Here is a 19,000-nt window from a genome sequence, read left to right as displayed (position 1 = left end):
TGAGCAGGACATTCTGTACCCGCCTGACTCTGAGCATGTTCCTTTGACTTCAGAAACATAACACAGGATGTGTAACAGGAAAGGGGACTCCATACAGCCATACAGTGTTTTCTTACAAGATGGGACCACTCACAACCCAGACTTGTTCCTGGTTCAACAGATCCACAATCACCTCAAATCTGAGAGTCTTTTTAGCTATCATTAGAGAACTACGGAAATCAGTTTCAGGTCATTCCCATTTACAAAAGGCTTTGTTTTTCCCATAATCAAGAGGTCAGAGATCAGTCACTTCTTTGGCCCTTTGGCAAGGCACGATGGTGGTAGGGGAAGGGCAGACAAGTGAAAGAATGAGAGGGGAAAAAGAGAAGAGAAAGAAAAAGAAGAGAAGGGAGCAAATGAAAGAGAAAACATACGGATGGTAGAGAACATGTTATCTACATTAGTGCTGGAATTTTATAGAACACAAGGCCTTCGGTAAGAAAGGAGGGACTTTCATGTTAAGACCTTAGACACCCCCAAACCATCACCATTTCAGCCATGAGAAATTTACTTCTTTATTAATAATTCCAAGAATGGTTAAAGCTGAAACTCTCCAAATGCAACTACCCAAATTAGAATATTACTGAAAATTTTTTCCTCTGTAAAAACAAAAATTCCTCTCTTCTGTCTGCCTACTGGAAGTGGAGTTCTTCCCACTGTCACCAGGAAATTACTCTCTCCAAAGGAAGATCAGAACGAAGAGAGAGACATGATAAAAGAAGTCCTAAATCACAGACCTACACACACTCAGGAATGAGTGGAATTAGTCTTGTTGCACTAGCAAATCTGTCAAAAGGTGGCAGAGGAGAGAAAAATTGAGTGCCAAATTCACACATCACGGCATTGAAACTGCAGTTTTCTAGGGAGCTGCAAGTTGTTTGAATCCAGCGAAGGAAAATGATATGTAGCTGAACAAGATCAAGGTACAAAGCAGGCAGGAGAGCACCACACTTTGGGCCATGAGTTAAAAATCCTGAGGAAGTAGCTGCCTAGGGTTGGGAGGGTGGGAAAGATGGGGATGATGGCTAAAAAGTGCAGAGTTTCTTTAGAGGATGATGAAAATGTTCTAAAATTAATTATGGGGATGGAAGAAAAATTATGTGAAAATACTAAAAGTCACGAATTGTACAACTATAAATGAGTGAATTATGTGGTATATGAATTCTCTCAGTAAGCTATTTTAAAAGAATCATAAGGAAGGACCTCCAAACTCTCCGCCCACCATTGCCTAACCCCCTGTTAGCACATTTGGGGAGCTCAGTAATATGACTGCTTGGGGTGTCACACTAAGAGACATGAGTCATCTTTTTCCTGCATGACATTTCACAAGTTTCTCACTGAAGATTGCCATCAAAAAACATTTCAACCATCTTTCTTTAAAAGACTCAGTTCTCCAGACTGGAGTGAAGGGGGATGATGAGACCCCAGAATTCAGAACCCAGACTTGTGAAAACAAGTTCATTTTAAATTATCTTCAGCTGATGATGATCTTCATGCTTGAACTCTGTGCTGCTCCCTACGCAAAACTCTAAGCCCTATTGTGTAGTCTTTTCATTACAATATGGTGTGAAGTTATGCTGGCCAGAAGAGATGGGGGAGATGAGAAGCAAGCCAAAGTCATATCCCAAAAGAAAAGGAGGCCAAAAGCTCTTAGTTCCACTCCAATTTTCTATGCAATGGAGCAGAGCTTCCCCGCTGGGAAACTGATTACAAGCCTGCTGGCTATGTAAAGAGGAAACAAGATTTCTCTCCAGAAAGAGAACCATGTGTTGCTCTATACGGAGCTGGCAACATGGTAGCTTACTGACCTTGCACACTGGGTTCAGAGAGGCTTCAGTCAGAGAGCCGGGAGTCAGCAGCAAGCAAAGCTGTCTGGAGTATTCAAGGCCTGGCCAGCAGACAAGAGGCAGTGGCAGGACATGGCCAGGGCTGGGTGAGGTGCAAATGCACAGGCACCCATCCCCAGGGCCTGCCTGGCCTTCCTATTGCCTACCACAGGAGTCCTGAGGCTGATGATCTGCTGGCTAAGAATTTGTACCAAACATCTAAATGCTCTGGTCAGATACAAATGCAAGAAACCTCTGTCTTTGAAAGAGTGGCCCACGGAATTTCTTAAGAAGCAAACTGACCGGGGGAAAGCAGTACTCATATCTGGTAGCCAAACCCCAGGGTCTCAAGCGGCTGTGGTCTACAGTGTCACCCTGCCCTACTCAGACAGGTGAGAACCAGCTGAGATCAAAACAGAGATAAGGAGGAGCTGTTTCGAGAAATGAATCGCCCCAGGGCACCTCCCAAGTCTGAGCAGGAGATCAACTCTCTCTGGGTTTGGGGCACCTCACCCCTAGAGCCATCAGCCAGTCTCTCTCCTACTCTCCCCCAGACACCAAGTCCCCTCTAGCTGTGCAACAGCTCAGTCAGCTCATTATGCTTCCTGAATGTTTTTAAAGAAAAAAAATGTGCAACATAATTACAGGCTCTGACCCCAGATGACTTTAACCCTGACAAGAGCACCCAAGACTTACTGTGGGAAAACGTTTGTCCTGTGATGATTGCCCATGAGCATAAAGTTTCCTTTCAGAAGCTTCCTCTCAACCACCCCCATCCCCTACCCCCAACTCCCAGTGCTACATAAGGGTCCTAACTCACAGGCCAAGCTTATGGAACAACTGGATCCCACATGTGAAGCCACAGGCTAAGATGTTCTGAAGTGGGTAGAACTTGTACCCTTTGAATCATTCCCTGACCTACCATAATGGTTCCTTCCAGATACCTGAGATGTCCAAACATGAGGCTAGCTAGCACAGCTGTGCAGGTTAAGGGAGAACAATGGATCTGAGACAAGGTTTATGTATTAGGACTTAATGTGTGGTCTGAGGACCCCTCCACACAAATCACCTGGGGTCCTACAAAGAACTCAGATTTCCAGACCTCATCCCAGAGTGCAAGCACCAGAATCTCCTTGGGGGAGCCCATAAATCCCCAGGAAAATTCTCATGCACATTTACATTTAAAAACTACTTCTTACAACAAGGACAATCTAGAAATGACAATAGTGGTACATTCCAATTATAGGGCACTTAAACATGCACCTGTTTGCCCTGCTAAGCACAATACCTACAATTGTTTATTCCTCACAATAACATTATATGGTAGATATTTATCACTCTTGTACTTAACGCTGCTTTCTCCAGTTTCACCTGCAAAGGTCAAATCCAAAAGCCTTTGGGCAAGCGCTCACTCATACTGGCCAGAATGAAACACCTCATCATCAGAGCAAAAGTCTCTCCAACCCTCTTCTTTCTACTCCTCTGCTGAATGTCATTCCCCAGGATTTTGGCCTCCACTCTCTTCTCTCCATGCCAGTGGTTCTCCACCTTTGCTGCACATTGGAATCACCTGAGGAGCTTTTAAAATTCTCCATGCCCAGGTTGCAACCCAAATTACATCAGAATCTCTGGGGACAGATCCTAGACTCCACAGGTGATTTCAATGGGCAGCTATGGCTGAGAACCACAGCCTAGACCACTAATAGCACCTGGTGAGACCCAAAGCTACATTTCTCTCCAGAGTGCCAGAACTGCGTGTATCACGGGAACAACTCAGTAAGGTCAACTTGACTTAGCTCCATAGCCTCCACACACACCACAGTTCTCATGTGGTACAGTTCAGCAATTTCCCAATACCTTAGGTAGAAACTTTGGAGATGCCTCAGACTCCTGCCTTCTGTCAGCTGTTGACTACATGTTCCCCTCCTTACCTACACCAGTATGTCACCTCAAAAATGCCATGGAAGCCTGCATTCTCCTCCATAATTTCTCAACATTTGTTTGAATATTCAAATAATGATTCCATTGAGTAAGGTGATTTTCAGAAAAGTGTACTCTCTGCTACTCACTTTATATACTCCCTAGCACACTGGCACCTACTCCAACACCTGTACCCTAAGCTGAGAAGCACACCCTTCTCCCTGCCATCCCCTGCCCCCAGGCACGATGGCCAGATGGTCCATTCTCTTGCACACCTCTACCTTGGGAGTGTTAGCATAGTGAAGCTCAAATGACTGAGTGAAATACAGGGTTATTTTAGGTGATACAATGACAACTACTTTTCAACTTAATGATTATAATTTTATGATTATTTGAAGATATTTTCGAAAAAATATTGCTAACTGCATCAAACATAATTTCAGAATGTTATAAACTTCCCTTTTGAAATAAATGTAATTTTTAACAAATACACTTTTTCAAAATAAACAAACAGTGGTAACAGTGGGGCAAAAATCACAGAGGAAGTTTTCAGTGACTGATTTTTGGAATGCTGCCTCCTTGGGCTCGATAAACCTTTGCCTGCCTTTCACAAAGTTCTCTGCTCCCTCCCCTTTTAAACTGCTAACAATCATCCCGTTCTACTTACTGCAGAAGGTCTGTGCTTCCCCTGTCTGTCAGGACACTGAGTGCCTAGTAGACAGGAACTGCCCCATCCCAGAAACCCACCATCAGGAGCCTTCCGCCCCAATGTGAGCTGTCACAGGCACTAGAATAGAGACCACACAAGACAGGTGACAGAATCCTGTCCTCCACCGGGGCAAGCGCTAAGCTCTGCAGGACAGGCAGCCAGAAGAGAGATGTCAGAGAAAATGCTCTGTTCCCTAGCCACTCCCCAGAAATTCTGATGTCCAGAGAAGCTTCATTGACAGAGAAGTTGTGCCTACTGGCCCAAAGTCATGATCTCCAGTCACTAAAGGTAGGAGACCGCCCTCCTTTACCACCTGCCAAACTTCCTGAATAATGCACAGGCTTCACAAAGATAAAAACTCAACAGCACCTTCACTAGGACCACAAACAAGTCCTCTGGGGCCATAAGCCAAGCGATTCCCAGAACACTGTGTCTCATTTTAGGGAATGATTTTGTTGTGGCTTTTAATTCTAGAATCAACAGTACATACAGACTGAAGGTAGGAAATGGAGAAAACTCTAAGCATTGTTTTATTAAAGGCCACTCTTTAACTAGTGAGTTTCCTTCCTACTCCAAAATCATGATTTACAAAATTCAGTTCACACAGAACTTTTCAGAAACACTCCTATGAGATAGTGATCAAAATAAAAAAATGTACATGCCCAGCAGTTCCATTTCTAGGCATTCATCCTACAGACCTACTCACTCATGTGCCCATGACAAGTACCACAAAGATATTCACAGCCGTATTGCTTGTAATGGTAAAAGGATGGAAATCATCTAAATGTCTATTTTTAGGAGGCTGGTTAAATAAACTGTTACATTCATACAGTAGAATATAATGCAATGCTAAAACTGAGTTAGCTCCACATGTACTAATGTAGAATATCTAAAATATATTAAAATAGTGCATTATTGCAAATATATGCAAAACAGTGCAGATGGCATACTACCAAAAAACATACATAAATATATTTGTTCTCACATGCATAAATTATATCTGAAAAATACACAAGGACTAGTAAAATGCTGCCTCTAGTAGAAGAATTAGGTATCGGGAGACCAAAGGAATTAAAAGAATACTCACATTCCTTGTTATCTTTTTTGAATTGTCTATCATTTACCTACTTAGATAAAATTTTTAAAAAGAAATATAAGTATGAATTAAAGTAAAAATGTCTTTTTAATTTTATTTGCTCAACTGATAATCATTGTCAACACCTGCCCCACAAGTGTTATAACAAGATATGCAATCAGGAATCTGTCAAGGTTTTAGTTCTGCTTGACAGTCTTCCTGCCACAGAAACTGCCTCAAATTTAAATCAATCTGCCTGGAAATCTACTTAAAGTCTCACAATAGGAGGCAGTTGTATTTTCAAAGTGTTCAAATTAGCCTGGAGTAAACTTAAAAGAACAGCTGATAGCAAGATCAGATGAGCTTTGAAATCTACCTGTGGTGTCTTTACAAACTATATAAAAAGGGGTTTATTTTGGTTTTTCCTTTGTGGCAGCAAGAGAGACAAAGCGTAGCTACTGGCTTGGCCCAGAGGAGCCAGCTAGTTAACAAAGTTTGGTCCAGAATTCCAAAGCCCCTCAGACCTTTGTTCATCTGGCAAAGAAAACACACACACACACACACAGCACACACACACACACACACACGCAGAGGCACACAGACCTAACCCCAGGAATCTCCTCTTTCTAAATATAGTAGGTGACTGCCCAGTCTCCAAGCTCACCCTCTGCAGCATTCTGTGCCTTCCAACCAAGGTGAAATGAGCCAGATGTAAACATGCCACGACGGCTTCTGGCCCACAGTGCCAAGCTGTTTTCCTTGCTATTTCCTCTTCTATTTCTCCACTCTGGGTTTCTACAAAAATGTGTAAACCCCAGTGACTCTAATTTATAAACATTCCTCTGGCCATTAATGTTGTTTCCTTACCCTAACAAACGTAATCTCCTTCTTGGTCCCTGAAATTTGTGGTTGGAATAGCTCATGAGATACGGGCAAAGCCCCATCCCATCTCCCACTTTATCTGTAAGCACCAGCAGCTCAAAAAGGTATCGGACAGGTCCAAGGACACAGCTAATTAGGACACAGCCAATTAACTGTAATATCTCTCTCTCTCTCTCTCTCTCTCTCACACACACACACACACACACACACACACACACACAATTTTTTTCTTCTGTCCCCTGGTTCTTTTAGAATCCATGTCAGTGCCTAACAGAAGGATCTGTTCTGTCAAGGATGCTTCTAATTTAAACAAAAGGTAAATCTTCTGAAACATACTCTAACACACTCAAAAGAACACCAGACAAATATCAACTGGATGCAAAGGACCTAAACAATAGATGTCAAAGAGCTTGTAAAAATTGGAGGTTGCCAACAATTCTACTTTGAAGAATCTTTAAGGAATCTTTAAGGATTCTGGGAATCTTCTATCCCATGGGAATGCTGGGACCCGCACACAAAAGTGGATTTGCAAGTGATCGCTGTAGCACTTCTAACAGTGAAAAACTGACAATCCAAATATCTTCCAATAGCAGATTGAGTAAATAAGCTATGGCATATCCACACAGTAGAACTCAAAACAGTCATTAAAAAGAATGCACTATGTATGGGTACTGGCAGGGAATATCTCTAAGATATAGTATTAACCAGAAAAGCAAAACAGAATAATTCATATAGTATAATCCATTTATGAAAAAAATATGTTCAGAAAAAAAGAAAAAATACGGAACTGCTGACTGTAGTTAATGCAGAAAAGTGAGGGCTTTACTCTGTACCTTTCCATATTCTTTGATTCTTTTATGAGAATGTATTCATAAACTACGAAATTTTTTTCTTTGTACTAGAAGATTAGGTCATTCATTCACGCTGTTAATTTTCCCCCCTAAAACCTAACCCTCCCCAAGTCTTCTCTATTTCAGAAAATAGCACCATCATTCACATAATTGCTCAAGCCAAAAACATTTGAATCGTTCGTGACTTTCTTTTCTCTCATAGCCTAAATCCAACTAAACAGCAAACCCTGCAGGCTCTACTTCCAGAAATACTCAGATTCTGACCACCAACTCCAATGCTGCCCCTCTATCACAAGGTGCCATTGCCTCCTACTTGACCTTTTATAACAGCCTCCTAACTGGTCTCCTTGCCTCCATTCTTGCCCCACTATACCTATTCTCCACACAGCGGCCCCACGATCTCTTAAAAACACAAGTAGGATCATATCACCACTTCCTATGGCTGCCCACTACACTTAGAATGAAACTCAGAGTCCTTTCTGGGACTCGAGACCCCCATAACCTGGCTGCTAGGCTTTCCCTGTTCATTTGCCATCACTCTGCTCTAACCACCCTGGCCTGTCCAAACACCTGGTCCTCAAACACTCCACGCACTCTCCTGCCTCATGACTTCTGTACCTGTTCCTGTCATCCTAAAAGCCCTTACTCTAGACTAGGGCTTGGAGAGCACGGTAGGAGCAGAGCGGGCTCCATATTTGTAAATGAAAGCTTTCCTCCAATGGCGAAGAAATATGCATAATTGAAAACATAGCGGATTATAATTTTAAAAATTAACACTCGTATCAGTCAGAAATTTAAATCTAGAAAAACCACTTTGACTGTTAGCTTTATATTGGCATCCCTCCCTTGGCTAATTTTTAAAAATGCACTGGCCTTGACAGGATAATAAAGCATCCGCATGGGTTTCTTTCCCCAATAGCTCAGTGGTGGTAACAGTTCCTCCCTGACCCATTCTCATTTTGTCAGTTCATGGGGTTTGTGATAGATCATTAACTAACTCGCATTGGCCAGAACTGAGAAGTCCAGCTCAGGGCCTCTGCCCAGAGGGATGCTGACTGGCCTAACCAGAGCAGAAACCTGAACCTCAGCCTCCTCAGAACCACCATCCGAAGGCCTGGGATCCTGAAGCTGACCAGTCAAATGCATCTGAGGTTGAAGCAAATGGAAGCAAAAAGTCCCCAAATGAGTGCAAGTGGAGAAAATATAATGAGTGCTACTCAATTTGACCAACAAAAGTTGTATGGGATAAACTAAAGGGAAAAAAATCCAAGATATAAAATACTGCACAACAAAAAGATCTGAATAGACATGTCAGCAAAGAAAATGCACCAATGGCCAATAAGCATATGAAAAGATGTTCAACATCATTAGTCATCAGGGAAAGGCATATTAAAACCACAATGAGATACCCCTTCACACCCACTAGGATGGCTACAATCAAAAAGACAGACAAGTGTTGGCAATGACATGAAGAAATAGGAACCCTAGTACATTACTAGTGGGAGTTTAAAATTATGCTTCTACTGTGGAAAACAGTTTGGCAGGTTTCTCAAAAATTATCTAAACATACGTTAACTATACAACCTAGCAATTCTACTCCTAGGTAAGAAATGAAATGAACAAAAACATACGTCCACACAAAGATATGTATGCAAATGTTCACTGTAGTATTATTCATACGAGCCAAAAACTAGAAACCCAAATGTCCATCAGCTGGTGAATGGATAAACAAAGTAGGAACAACATTAAAAAAGAACAAACCACTGATACATGCTACAACATGGATGAATCTAAAAACATTATGCTAAGTGAAAGCAGCCAGGTGCAAAAGACCACATATAGTATGATTCCAAACAGCTTAAATTTTCAGAACAGACAAATCTATAAAGTTAGGCTGTCTAACTTTTTGAAGTATTCCCTGAGGTTAGACTTAATTCGCTGTCCCATTCATTCATTTATTCAAACATTATTTATTGAGCACCAAGTGCCAGGGGCTCTGCCAGGCCTGGGGAGGCTGTGATAGGCAAGACACTCAGAGAAAGAGTCTCATATGGCTTACATCAAGGGGAGTGATCAATTACATCAATTACATGCTAGCAGAGGCAGACAAAAATAAGCCAACAAATAAGTCAGCAAAATAATCTGAGCTGTCAGTATGTGCCATGAAGAAAATACGACTGGAGGATATAGCAGACACTGTCCAGCAGGGTAGGGTAGGGATTCAGCCAGGCGATCATGGAAGACCTTTCTGAGCACGCCTTTGATGGATAATGAAATGACAAGCAGCAGCCAACTGTGCAAAGGAAGGTCTAGAGCTGAATCTTTCAAGGGGAGGGAAGAGCAAGTGCAAATGGCCTGGGGTAAGGAGTTTGCCCTGACTGAGGACTAAAAAAGTGACAGTGTTGCTAGAAGTGGTATGGGGAACATGTGAATGTGAAGGGCTATCATTCCTGTGGTTGTTACCTTACACAGCAAAAGGAATTTATCAATTGACTTCAGGTTCCTCAAAAGGGAAATTAACCAGGTGGGCCTATTCTAATCACATGAGTGCTTTAAAACTGGGGAGTTGTCTATGGCTGGTGGCAAAAGAAGAAATCAGAGACTCAAGGGAGCACTCCAAAGGACTTGGTGTGCTGTTGCTGGCTTTGACGAAAGACGAAAGAGCCACAAGAAAAGGAATGTAGCAGTCTCTTAAGAACAGAGAGTAGCCCCAACTGACAGCCAGCAAGAGAATGGGGACCACAGAAAACGGCTGCAAGGAAATGAACTCTGTCTACAACTGAAATGAGCTGGAAATTCTTCCCCAGAGCCTCCAGATAAAAGCTGACACCCTGATTTCAGCCCTGTGAGACCCAGAGCAGAGAACCCAGTCCCTTCATGCCTGGATTTCCAACCTGTAGAACTGAGACAAATAAATGCATGTTGTTTCATGCTTCAAAACAGGGGGATGCAAATTAGTACTTGTCTGAAGCTTGAGGTGAGAATGGATTCTTTTTGGGGTGACAAAAATGTTCTAAAACTGGATTGGGGTAATGTTTGCATAACTGTAAAACTACTGAACTCTACACATAAAATGGTGAATGTATAATAAATCACTTTTAAAAGTCCCTGAAAATATGTTGACCTAAAACAAATGGCTACTTTTGAAGGAATAAGCATAAACATAATATTCTTGAGACACCCATGATAAATTGATATTTCAATTCCAAGTATTAGTAATCATTCTGAGGGGGGAAAAAATAGATGGAGAGGGAAAAAATGCCTTTTTATAATTTAAAGGAGAAAGAACAGTCTTTCTTAATGACAGTTGTTGGTAATTAAAACAACTGTAAAAGGGAATGAAATTTTGACACATGCTACAACATGAGTGATCCTTGAAGACACCATGGCTAAGTAAAATAAACCAGGCACAAAAGAACAAATACTAGATTCTTCCATTAATATGAAGTACTTAGAGTAGTCAAATTCATGGAGATAGAAAGTAAAATAGAGGATACTAGGTACTAGGGGAAGAGAATAATGGGGAGTTACTTTTTAATGGATACAGGGTTTTGGTTAGGGATGATGAAAAAGTTCTGGAAAGAGACAGTAGTATGGTTACATAACATTGTGACTGTACTTAATGCCAATGAATTGTACACTTAAAAATGGTTTACATAGTAAATTTTGTTTTATGTATATTTTACCACAGGGGAGAAAACATTCAACAATAAGAAAACTCAAGCAACCCAATTTAAAAAATGGGCAAAAGATCTGAACAGACACCTCACCAAAGAAAATATACAGATGGCAAATAAGCATATAAAAATATGTTCAACATAATGTTATCAGGAAATTACAAATTTAAAAAACAATGAGATGCCACTACATACCTATTAGTATGGCCAAATCTAAAATATAGACAATACCAAGTTCTGCTGAGGATGAGCAACAATGCAAACTCTCATTTACTGCTGCTGATAATGTAAAATGGTACAGCCACTTTGGAAAACAGTTTGGCAGCCTCTTACAAAACTAAACATACTCTTTACCATACGATCCAGCAATTGGGCTCCTTGTTATTTACCCAAATGAGTTGAAAACTTATGTCCACACATAAACCTGCACACAAGTATTTATATCAGCTTTATTCATAACTGCCAACACTTGGAAGGAACCAAGATGCCTTTCAATAGTTGAATGGATACATCATGTGGTAGATCCAGATAATGGACTATTAGTCAGTGATTTTTTTTAAAATGAGCTATCAAGTCACAAAAAGAATGGAGGAACCTTAAATGCAAATGAAAGTAGCCAATCTGAAAAGGCTACATATCATATTATACGATTCCAACTGTATAACATCCTAGAAAAGGCAAAACTAGAGAAATAATAAAAAGATCAGTGGTTGCCAAGGATGGGGCACCAAGATTTTTAGGGCAGTAAAACTATTTTGTATGATACTGTAATGGCCAATACATGTTGTTATACATTTATCAAAACCCATAGAATGTACAACACAAAGAGTGAACCCTAATGCAATCTATGGACTTTAGTTAATAATGTTATATCACTACCCTAACAAATATATCACACTAATGCAAGATGTTAATGAGGAATAGGTATAAGGGGCTATATGAGCACTCTCTACACTTGCTATGCAATTGTTCCATAAACCTTAAACTGCTTTAAAAAATAAAGCCTATTAATTATTTTAAAAAGAGGAGAACTTAAGCCTCAGTCAGTGGGTTGAGAACTACAGATGAGATGCAATTTATTCAATCCAAACGAGAGCAGAATAAAGTGGAAGGACTTTTTTTAAAAGCCAATGTTATATAAAAACTACAAAATCTTGTTTGGATTTAATTTGCTGTTGTTTATATTTGTATGAGTAATACTCCAAATGTCAGTATTGCAAATTATCACCATCTACAAATAATTAGAAAATGGCTTTTTTCTCTTTTATTTGCAAAGTGCTAAAGCAACGCAAAGGAACTGGGGGAAATGCTCTGTAACTCTACACTTATTTGTTCCCGTTAGGGTTCTGTGAGTGATGTAGTTACTCCTAAACAAAGCAGGTTGGCACTGAACATCTTCTGGGAGTTTATACCATTCAAGAAGTGCTCATCTCACCACTGCAGAAGCCTATATCCAAAGTACAAAAGAATGAGATGCTTTAAAGCATGCTACTCTTGATATCCATCTTTTTACTCTTATTTTAATGAGCAAAGAGCTATTAACAAATCAGACCTAGGAACAGGTTTTTGGCCTTCCTTTTCGATGCTTTATAACCCAGTTAATAATCACTTCCACTTATAAAATAAATCAGTCATAGGGATATAATATACAGCATGTTGACTATAGTTAATAATACTATAGTGTATATTTGAAAGTTGCTAAGAGCGTAGATCTTGAAAGTTCTCCTCACAATAAAAAAAAAAAATTGAAACTGTGTGGTGACAGATATTAACCAGACTTACGATAGTGACATACAAATATTGAATCATTATACACCTGAAACTAATATGTCACTTATATCTCAATAAAAATTTTTCATTAAAAAAAAGAAATTAATGCTATAAAAGTACACATTTTAAAAAAAAAATAAAAAAGAGAGAGGATCATTGGTAATCACTCACTGCTACCCCAAAGAGAAACTCTATTGCTTCACAAAGCCAAGAGATAGTCAGACACCCTCATTTGCCCCTCTAGTCTACAATGGTTCTTTAATTCTATCCTAGAAAGAGAAACACAAAACTTCAGAACACAATACAAAATCTCTGCTATTCTTTGCTACTCAGGACTCAGTATGAAAAACAAGTGGAATAGGACAATATTCTCAATCTAGCACCTGCTAACATCTTCCTCCTTTCTAAGGTCTAGATCCACGAATAATTTGCATCTTTACTGCCATCATGTTTACTGAAGGGTAATGTTCAAGAGAAGGCCTTGCAGTCCACTGCCAAGTTCAAAACTTGGTTGCACAACTTGCTTAGCTGTGTGAATTTAGACAAGTTACCCCAACTATAAAATGAAGAAAAGTAAGAATATCCATCTCAGGATGGTGGTAAGGCTAATGATACACTTAGCATAGAGCTGGGCACTTGGTAAGTGCTCAATAAACAAGAGCTGTTGGCACTCTTATTAGACCACCTCTTTCTGTTAAAATTCACTATGGTTGCCTTGGGGATGTGACACAGGTCAGAGACCTCAGAATTATTAACTGTCAAGAATGAAATGAACAAGGTGTGTATTCTCCAAAAAAAAGCGTCACCCAGAAGAACACCTACCCTAGAGTAAGGCTTGATTCAGTACCACACACCCTACCCCAACTTAACTAAAAGCATATAGTGAGAGAAGGGGCAGACCTCTTAGTCTTGTTTTGGTGATCTCCTCTGCATCCATCAAAGTACCACGAACTAGAATGAAACCATTCCTCCCTTGTGGCTTGGAAACACAAAGGCACACACCTGGGTTTTTCTGGGCCCTGCGACACAGTTCAGTCTTTGGGACCTCATGAAGGAGAACAACTTATGGAATTCCAATCAAGAACTCTGTGCCTAAAGTTGATCCCCACCATCTAGGAGAAAACTAGTTAAATTGCATATCCGATGTCCAGAACAGGCAAATCTAGAAAGACAAAAAATATATGAGTGGTTGATTAGGGCTTTGGGCCAGAGGGTGGGGAGGTAATTGGGAGAAAATGTGGAATGACTGCTAATGGGAATGGGGTTTCTTTTAGGGGTGATGAAAATGTTCAAAGATTGATTGTGGTGATGGTTGTACAATACTGTGAATACACTAAAAACCAATGAATTAGATGCTTTCAATGGGGGAACTGTACGGTAAGATGATTTATATCACAATAAAGTTGATATTTTAAAATCTGCATTCTGTCCCACCTCTCCCACCTTAGACTATCAGAAAAAAAGATCCTCACTCTGTCTCAGAAATCAGAAGTCAAATTTAAAGGGGCATATCTCAGACAACAAGTCCATAAACCAAGTATCAAGATAGAAAAAAAAGGTCCTGAAAACCCTCACCAGTCCTCAAAACCAATGGCCTAATTCACTTCCACTTCCATGAAATCACATTTATTTTACCACTGAGTCCATGAGACAGCCAGACATGAAGTCCAATGCATTCTGCAAGCTTTTCCTACAAGGTAGAGAGAGGCAGCCAGCCCAGCCACGGAGACAGGGAGCAATCTAGCAAGAAGATGGAAAACTTAAGTTTCCAGAAGTTTATTAGGAACAGCAAAGATGTTAGGAGACTTTCTTTTTAACCAGTGGTGCTTTTTTTTTTTTGGTATAGCATAACTTTATACAAACAGGTTACCAGGATTTTTCCCACCAATTTGTTAATATATACACAACTGTGTAAGTTACCACCAACCTAAGAGGTGGTAAGGCCTAAGTCCTGATGTCCAAACCCAAAATGTCCTTCTGCTTTTAAGTGACTTTTGCTCCAAATCTTGACAACCATGAATGCTGAAAGATGGTAACAACTACCATTAATTGAGCAGCACTATGTACCAGGCTCAAAGCTGAAATACTTTCTTTATACCACTGTTTAATTTAGTCCTCACAACCACCCTATGAAGTCAATGTGGCTATTCCTATATTACACAGGAGGACCTCAGGCTTAGTGACTTGCCCAGAGTCAACCAGTATGTGATGTCATCAAGATTCAAATCCAGGAAAATCCTAAAACTCTTAATTCTATAAGTCTGAACTTCATCTCCACCCTCTACTGTCTCTACAAAAAGAAAAAGAGACATAAACATACAGAATTCTCTTCAATGAGACATTGATTAATCAGGTCAAAGAAAGGGTCATAGGCAAATAAGTGCCCACAGAAAATGCCTGGACAAATCGGCACAGAGAAAAAGTGACTGAGAGTCTCAAAGGCACTACTTCACATCAAATGAGAACTATCTATAAAACCAAAATTTTGAAAATGTAGATCCCAAATTATTTTATTGCTTATCTTCTATGTGTCCAGACCAGAGGGTTAGACTCCAAGGAAAGACTTCAAGGGCTTCATTTTTATGGAGTCCATGGTGCTTATCAGATTTTCAAGGGGATTCAAGAGACAACTGACCTAGACGACAGTTTTGCTTCAGGATTAAGTGCACAGGCTTTGGAATCAGACCACTTGGATTCTAAATACACTTAACTGCTGTGTTGTCTTGGACAGGTTACTGACCTCTCTGATCCCATTTCCTCACTCATAAAATGGAAGTAGCAATAACGATGCATAGCTGAACTTTAGTAATCCCTGAAGGCCAGTTTTATTGCCTCAGATTAACACACAAATGAAACCTAAACCCAAAGATCTGTAAATACTAATTATAAAATAAAGCCATAAAGTTCTGGAGTTAGAAGAGACTATGAATCATATAAACCAGTGTTACTTATATAATTATATTTATTTTTGAAAACACTGGCTTTACATTTACAGTAGTGATAAGTGTCATCTGAAGAAAAACAATATGCACATAGTGATATAGTAGTATAGAATGTAGCATGCACCTAATGATAATGGAATGCCTGAAGTCTGGGTCATAGTACTTGACCGACTTTGTCCTCTTTATTTTAAAAGGTCACATGACCTATTCAAGGAGTAGTTTATATTAATAGAGTATAATTAGTAGTAGAGCTGGATATACAGAGATTAGAAACCTAGTTCCACATAGTCTTTCCCCCAAGTTATAAGGCTGATCCATTCCATTAGACAACTTCAGTAACTCTTGAACCCTATCACTGCATCGTTTCCTCCTATGCAAAGAATTCCTACTCACCCCACCCCTCAAAAACAGTCACAGGCAAGTAAATTGCCAGTCACACACATGCACCCTCTTCAGATTCAAGGCCGAGATATAACATGGAAGTACAAATTCCAGCAGGCTTGGTCCAGGGGGTCCACTCTGGGAAATTGGGATGGGGCAGGATTAACAGCTCTGCATCAGCAGGTACCCCATCGCCGGCTCAGACATGGGGGTTTAAAACCAAGCCCCACTACTAGAGCTGTATGATTATAGGTTATAATCCCCCCATGCCTGTTTTGTCATTTGTAAAATGAATAACAGCACATGAGATAATTCATAGGTGAAGCAATGACTGGCATGGACTAAGTCTCTGTAGCCACATGGCAGCAGAATATCCACAACTTCATTCTCAGTGCCCAGCACACAGCAGGCACTCCAAACATTCACTGAATAAAGCAGAGGCCCAATTAAAACAGGCCTGGTATTCAATCAAAATTTGTGGGCCCAACCTATAAATGGGCTCCTAACTAACCCCCAAACCAGGGATCGAGTATTTCCTGAACCAAGGATGGCCCTGATCACTGACAAGGAAAGTCTGTTCGCATGTTTCAGGTCAGACTCCAGCATCCGAGGAGCCTCATCACACCACACAGTTTACTTCACCCCAAAAGATTAGCACCTGCTGCCCTCTGGTTCCATTGTCTCCTTCATTTTTAGAAACAACAGGCTCACAAAATGACACCTCAGGCACCTGACTTATATAAGTCTGCTTTAAAGAGGCCTGGGTACAATTCTCACAGCTAGGTTCCTACTCTGCCAATACAATCTTTCCTAAAAGGTATCACCTATTAAAAATTCCATCACAAAGAGAAAAAATAAAGTCAAAGATGATTCCACACTCTGCCTTCTCGTTATTCCTGATTCTCAAAACTAAAAGTTGGGCTGAACAATCTGTAAATGGGTATACTGAAAAGGCACCAAAAAACGATCTTAACAATCCAAGGCACTCATCCCTAGAACACTGGTTTGGCCAGAAGGAGAAACTCTCTGGCTCCGCAAAAGTCAAGGGAAAATCATACACAGAATGCAAATTTCATTTCTCCCCTACCAAAAGGAAATAAAAATGGTTTTACAAAAGAATCTTGAAGGATGTATTTAAACTTATCTTTTTTTTCCAGAATCTTGAAGGATGTATTTAAACTTATCTTTTCTGAGCAAGGACTGAGGATGTTCCTTCTCAGACCTTTTCGTTTTCAAGGATAACAGGAGAGGTAAAAAGGAGGGCAAGGAAGCAGAAGAGAGTCAGGATATATTCGTTCTATTTTTAAACCCTAGGCCAGAGTAAAGGAACATTCTGATTCTGTAGTCCCACCCCTATCCCCTCTGCTAAACACAAGAATCAGGACCCGTAGATGTACATGGCCCTGACTCTAGATTTAGGGGTTACTGACTGCCAATACTCCAAAGAATTCCTAGCTAGACAACCTTTCCAATCAGTCCTTCTTTGGGTGGCGCCTGTGCCTTTTGGAGAACCTGGCAGCCCTGAGCAGGCTGGAGCTACGTACAGGGAGCAAGCAATCACAAGCCGCCTTTCCCCTAGAGGAGTTAGCGCTCCATTCACACGGCTGAGCACCTAGGGGTGAGCAACTCTTTCCCAAAGGAGCCAGAGTCGTGGAAGCGCTAGAATTTCCCAACAGGCTGCGGCGCGCCAGAAACTACAGTCCTTACTCCCTGGACACCTGTGTGCCGCGCACATTCATCCGTGGTGGCCCAGAGCACCACTTGCCCTCGGTCACCTCCCGACCATCTCAGAAAGCAAACAGCAGGGGGACCGATCTCTTTCTTTATCGGATTGTGGCTGGCTCACCCATTTTACGTACCTTTTCCGCCTCATTAAAAGCACCTACGCCCGTCCCTCAGCGCCCCGGGGACAGAAAACCAGCCGGTGCACGGACGCCAAGGGCTGAGCAACGCCCGACGGCCCCTCCCGCCCTGGGGCCCCTACCCTGCCGGGCTCGGGGGGCACTCACTCTTGAGCGCGCTGATGAGGGACTTTCCGTCCTTGATGAGCTCCTTGATGAATTTGTTGGTCTTGTCCAGCTCCGCTTCGTGTGACTTGAGCGTCTCTCGGAAGTGCGGGCTGTCCAGACAGCAGTCGCTGAATTCCAGTGCGGGGAGCCCCATAGTGCCCAAGGCGCCCAGCCGGGGGACGCACCTCCCCCGGGGACCGGGCGACCCGCTGCCCCCAGCACACACGCAGTGGGACCCGGGCTGGCACCCACTACGGCCGTCGGCTCCACAGGTGTGGCGCCGGCTCGCCCCCCGCGCAGTGTCCCCCTGCGCGCACGACTCCCAAACCGAGCCGGGACCTGGCTGCTGGGCGGCTGCTCCGGCGACGCGCCACGGAGCGGCCGGCGAGCAGGAAGCTCAGCGGCGCACTTACAGGGGCGCCGGGAAGCCAGCGAGCTGGAGAGCGAGTGCGGCCGCCGCCTCCCCGCCTCTTTTCGCCTGTTCGCTCTCCAGCAGCCTCGAGCGCCCTCTCACAGCAGCCTCGGCCACCCCGCGGGCGTCCGGGCTGCTCGAACCTGCTAGCGATGACCTAATCCCAGCCGAACCAATCAGCGCGCCCACCTCAGGCCGAACCCCCCCCTCGGCCTCCCGGGGACGCCCGACCCTTCCGCGGCCTTGACCCAATCAGCGGGACCTGGAGGCGGGGCCTCAGGTAGAAGGCGGGGCCCGCGCCACCGCCTAGGTCCGCAGCACAAGCTCCGCCCCCTCCCGCCCGCGAGGTGTTGCCGATCCTGATCCTTGCGGGTAATTGCTGCGGTGCATGGACCCCCGCCACCCCCATTCTTCCCTGCCTGCTGCGGTCCGGGTCAGAGCCCAATCTGCGGCGTCTGCAGGTCTGGGGAGCGGAGGAGCCTAGATGTGCTGAGCACAAAAATACTG

The 19,000-nt window shown here is 42.3% G+C and overlaps 1 protein-coding gene across 3 annotated transcripts in view; it reads right to left on the bottom strand.

The window, feature by feature from the left end:
- The window catches only part of ARHGAP26 (Rho GTPase activating protein 26), a 381,779-nt gene extending 363,168 nt beyond the window's left edge, over positions 1 to 18,611 (bottom strand). Inside the window, exon 1 of one of the 3 annotated variants that reach the window (XM_039836423.1) lies at positions 18,082 to 18,611. In XM_039836423.1, the coding sequence (XP_039692357.1) occupies positions 18,082 to 18,235 (154 nt within the window). In that variant the 5' untranslated portion in view covers positions 18,236 to 18,611. The remainder of the gene's footprint in view (positions 1 to 18,081) is intronic. The other 2 variants (XM_039836425.1, XM_039836426.1) reach the window with 2 other exon arrangements.
- Between the last annotated feature and the right edge of the window lie 389 nt (positions 18,612 to 19,000).

This window comes from Pteropus medius, unplaced genomic scaffold (assembly GCF_902729225.1).
Source record: "Pteropus medius unplaced genomic scaffold, Ma_sr-lr_union100, whole genome shotgun sequence".
Classification (NCBI taxonomy): domain Eukaryota; kingdom Metazoa; phylum Chordata; class Mammalia; order Chiroptera; family Pteropodidae; genus Pteropus; species Pteropus medius.
This window is presented reverse-complemented; position numbering and strand designations above follow the sequence as displayed.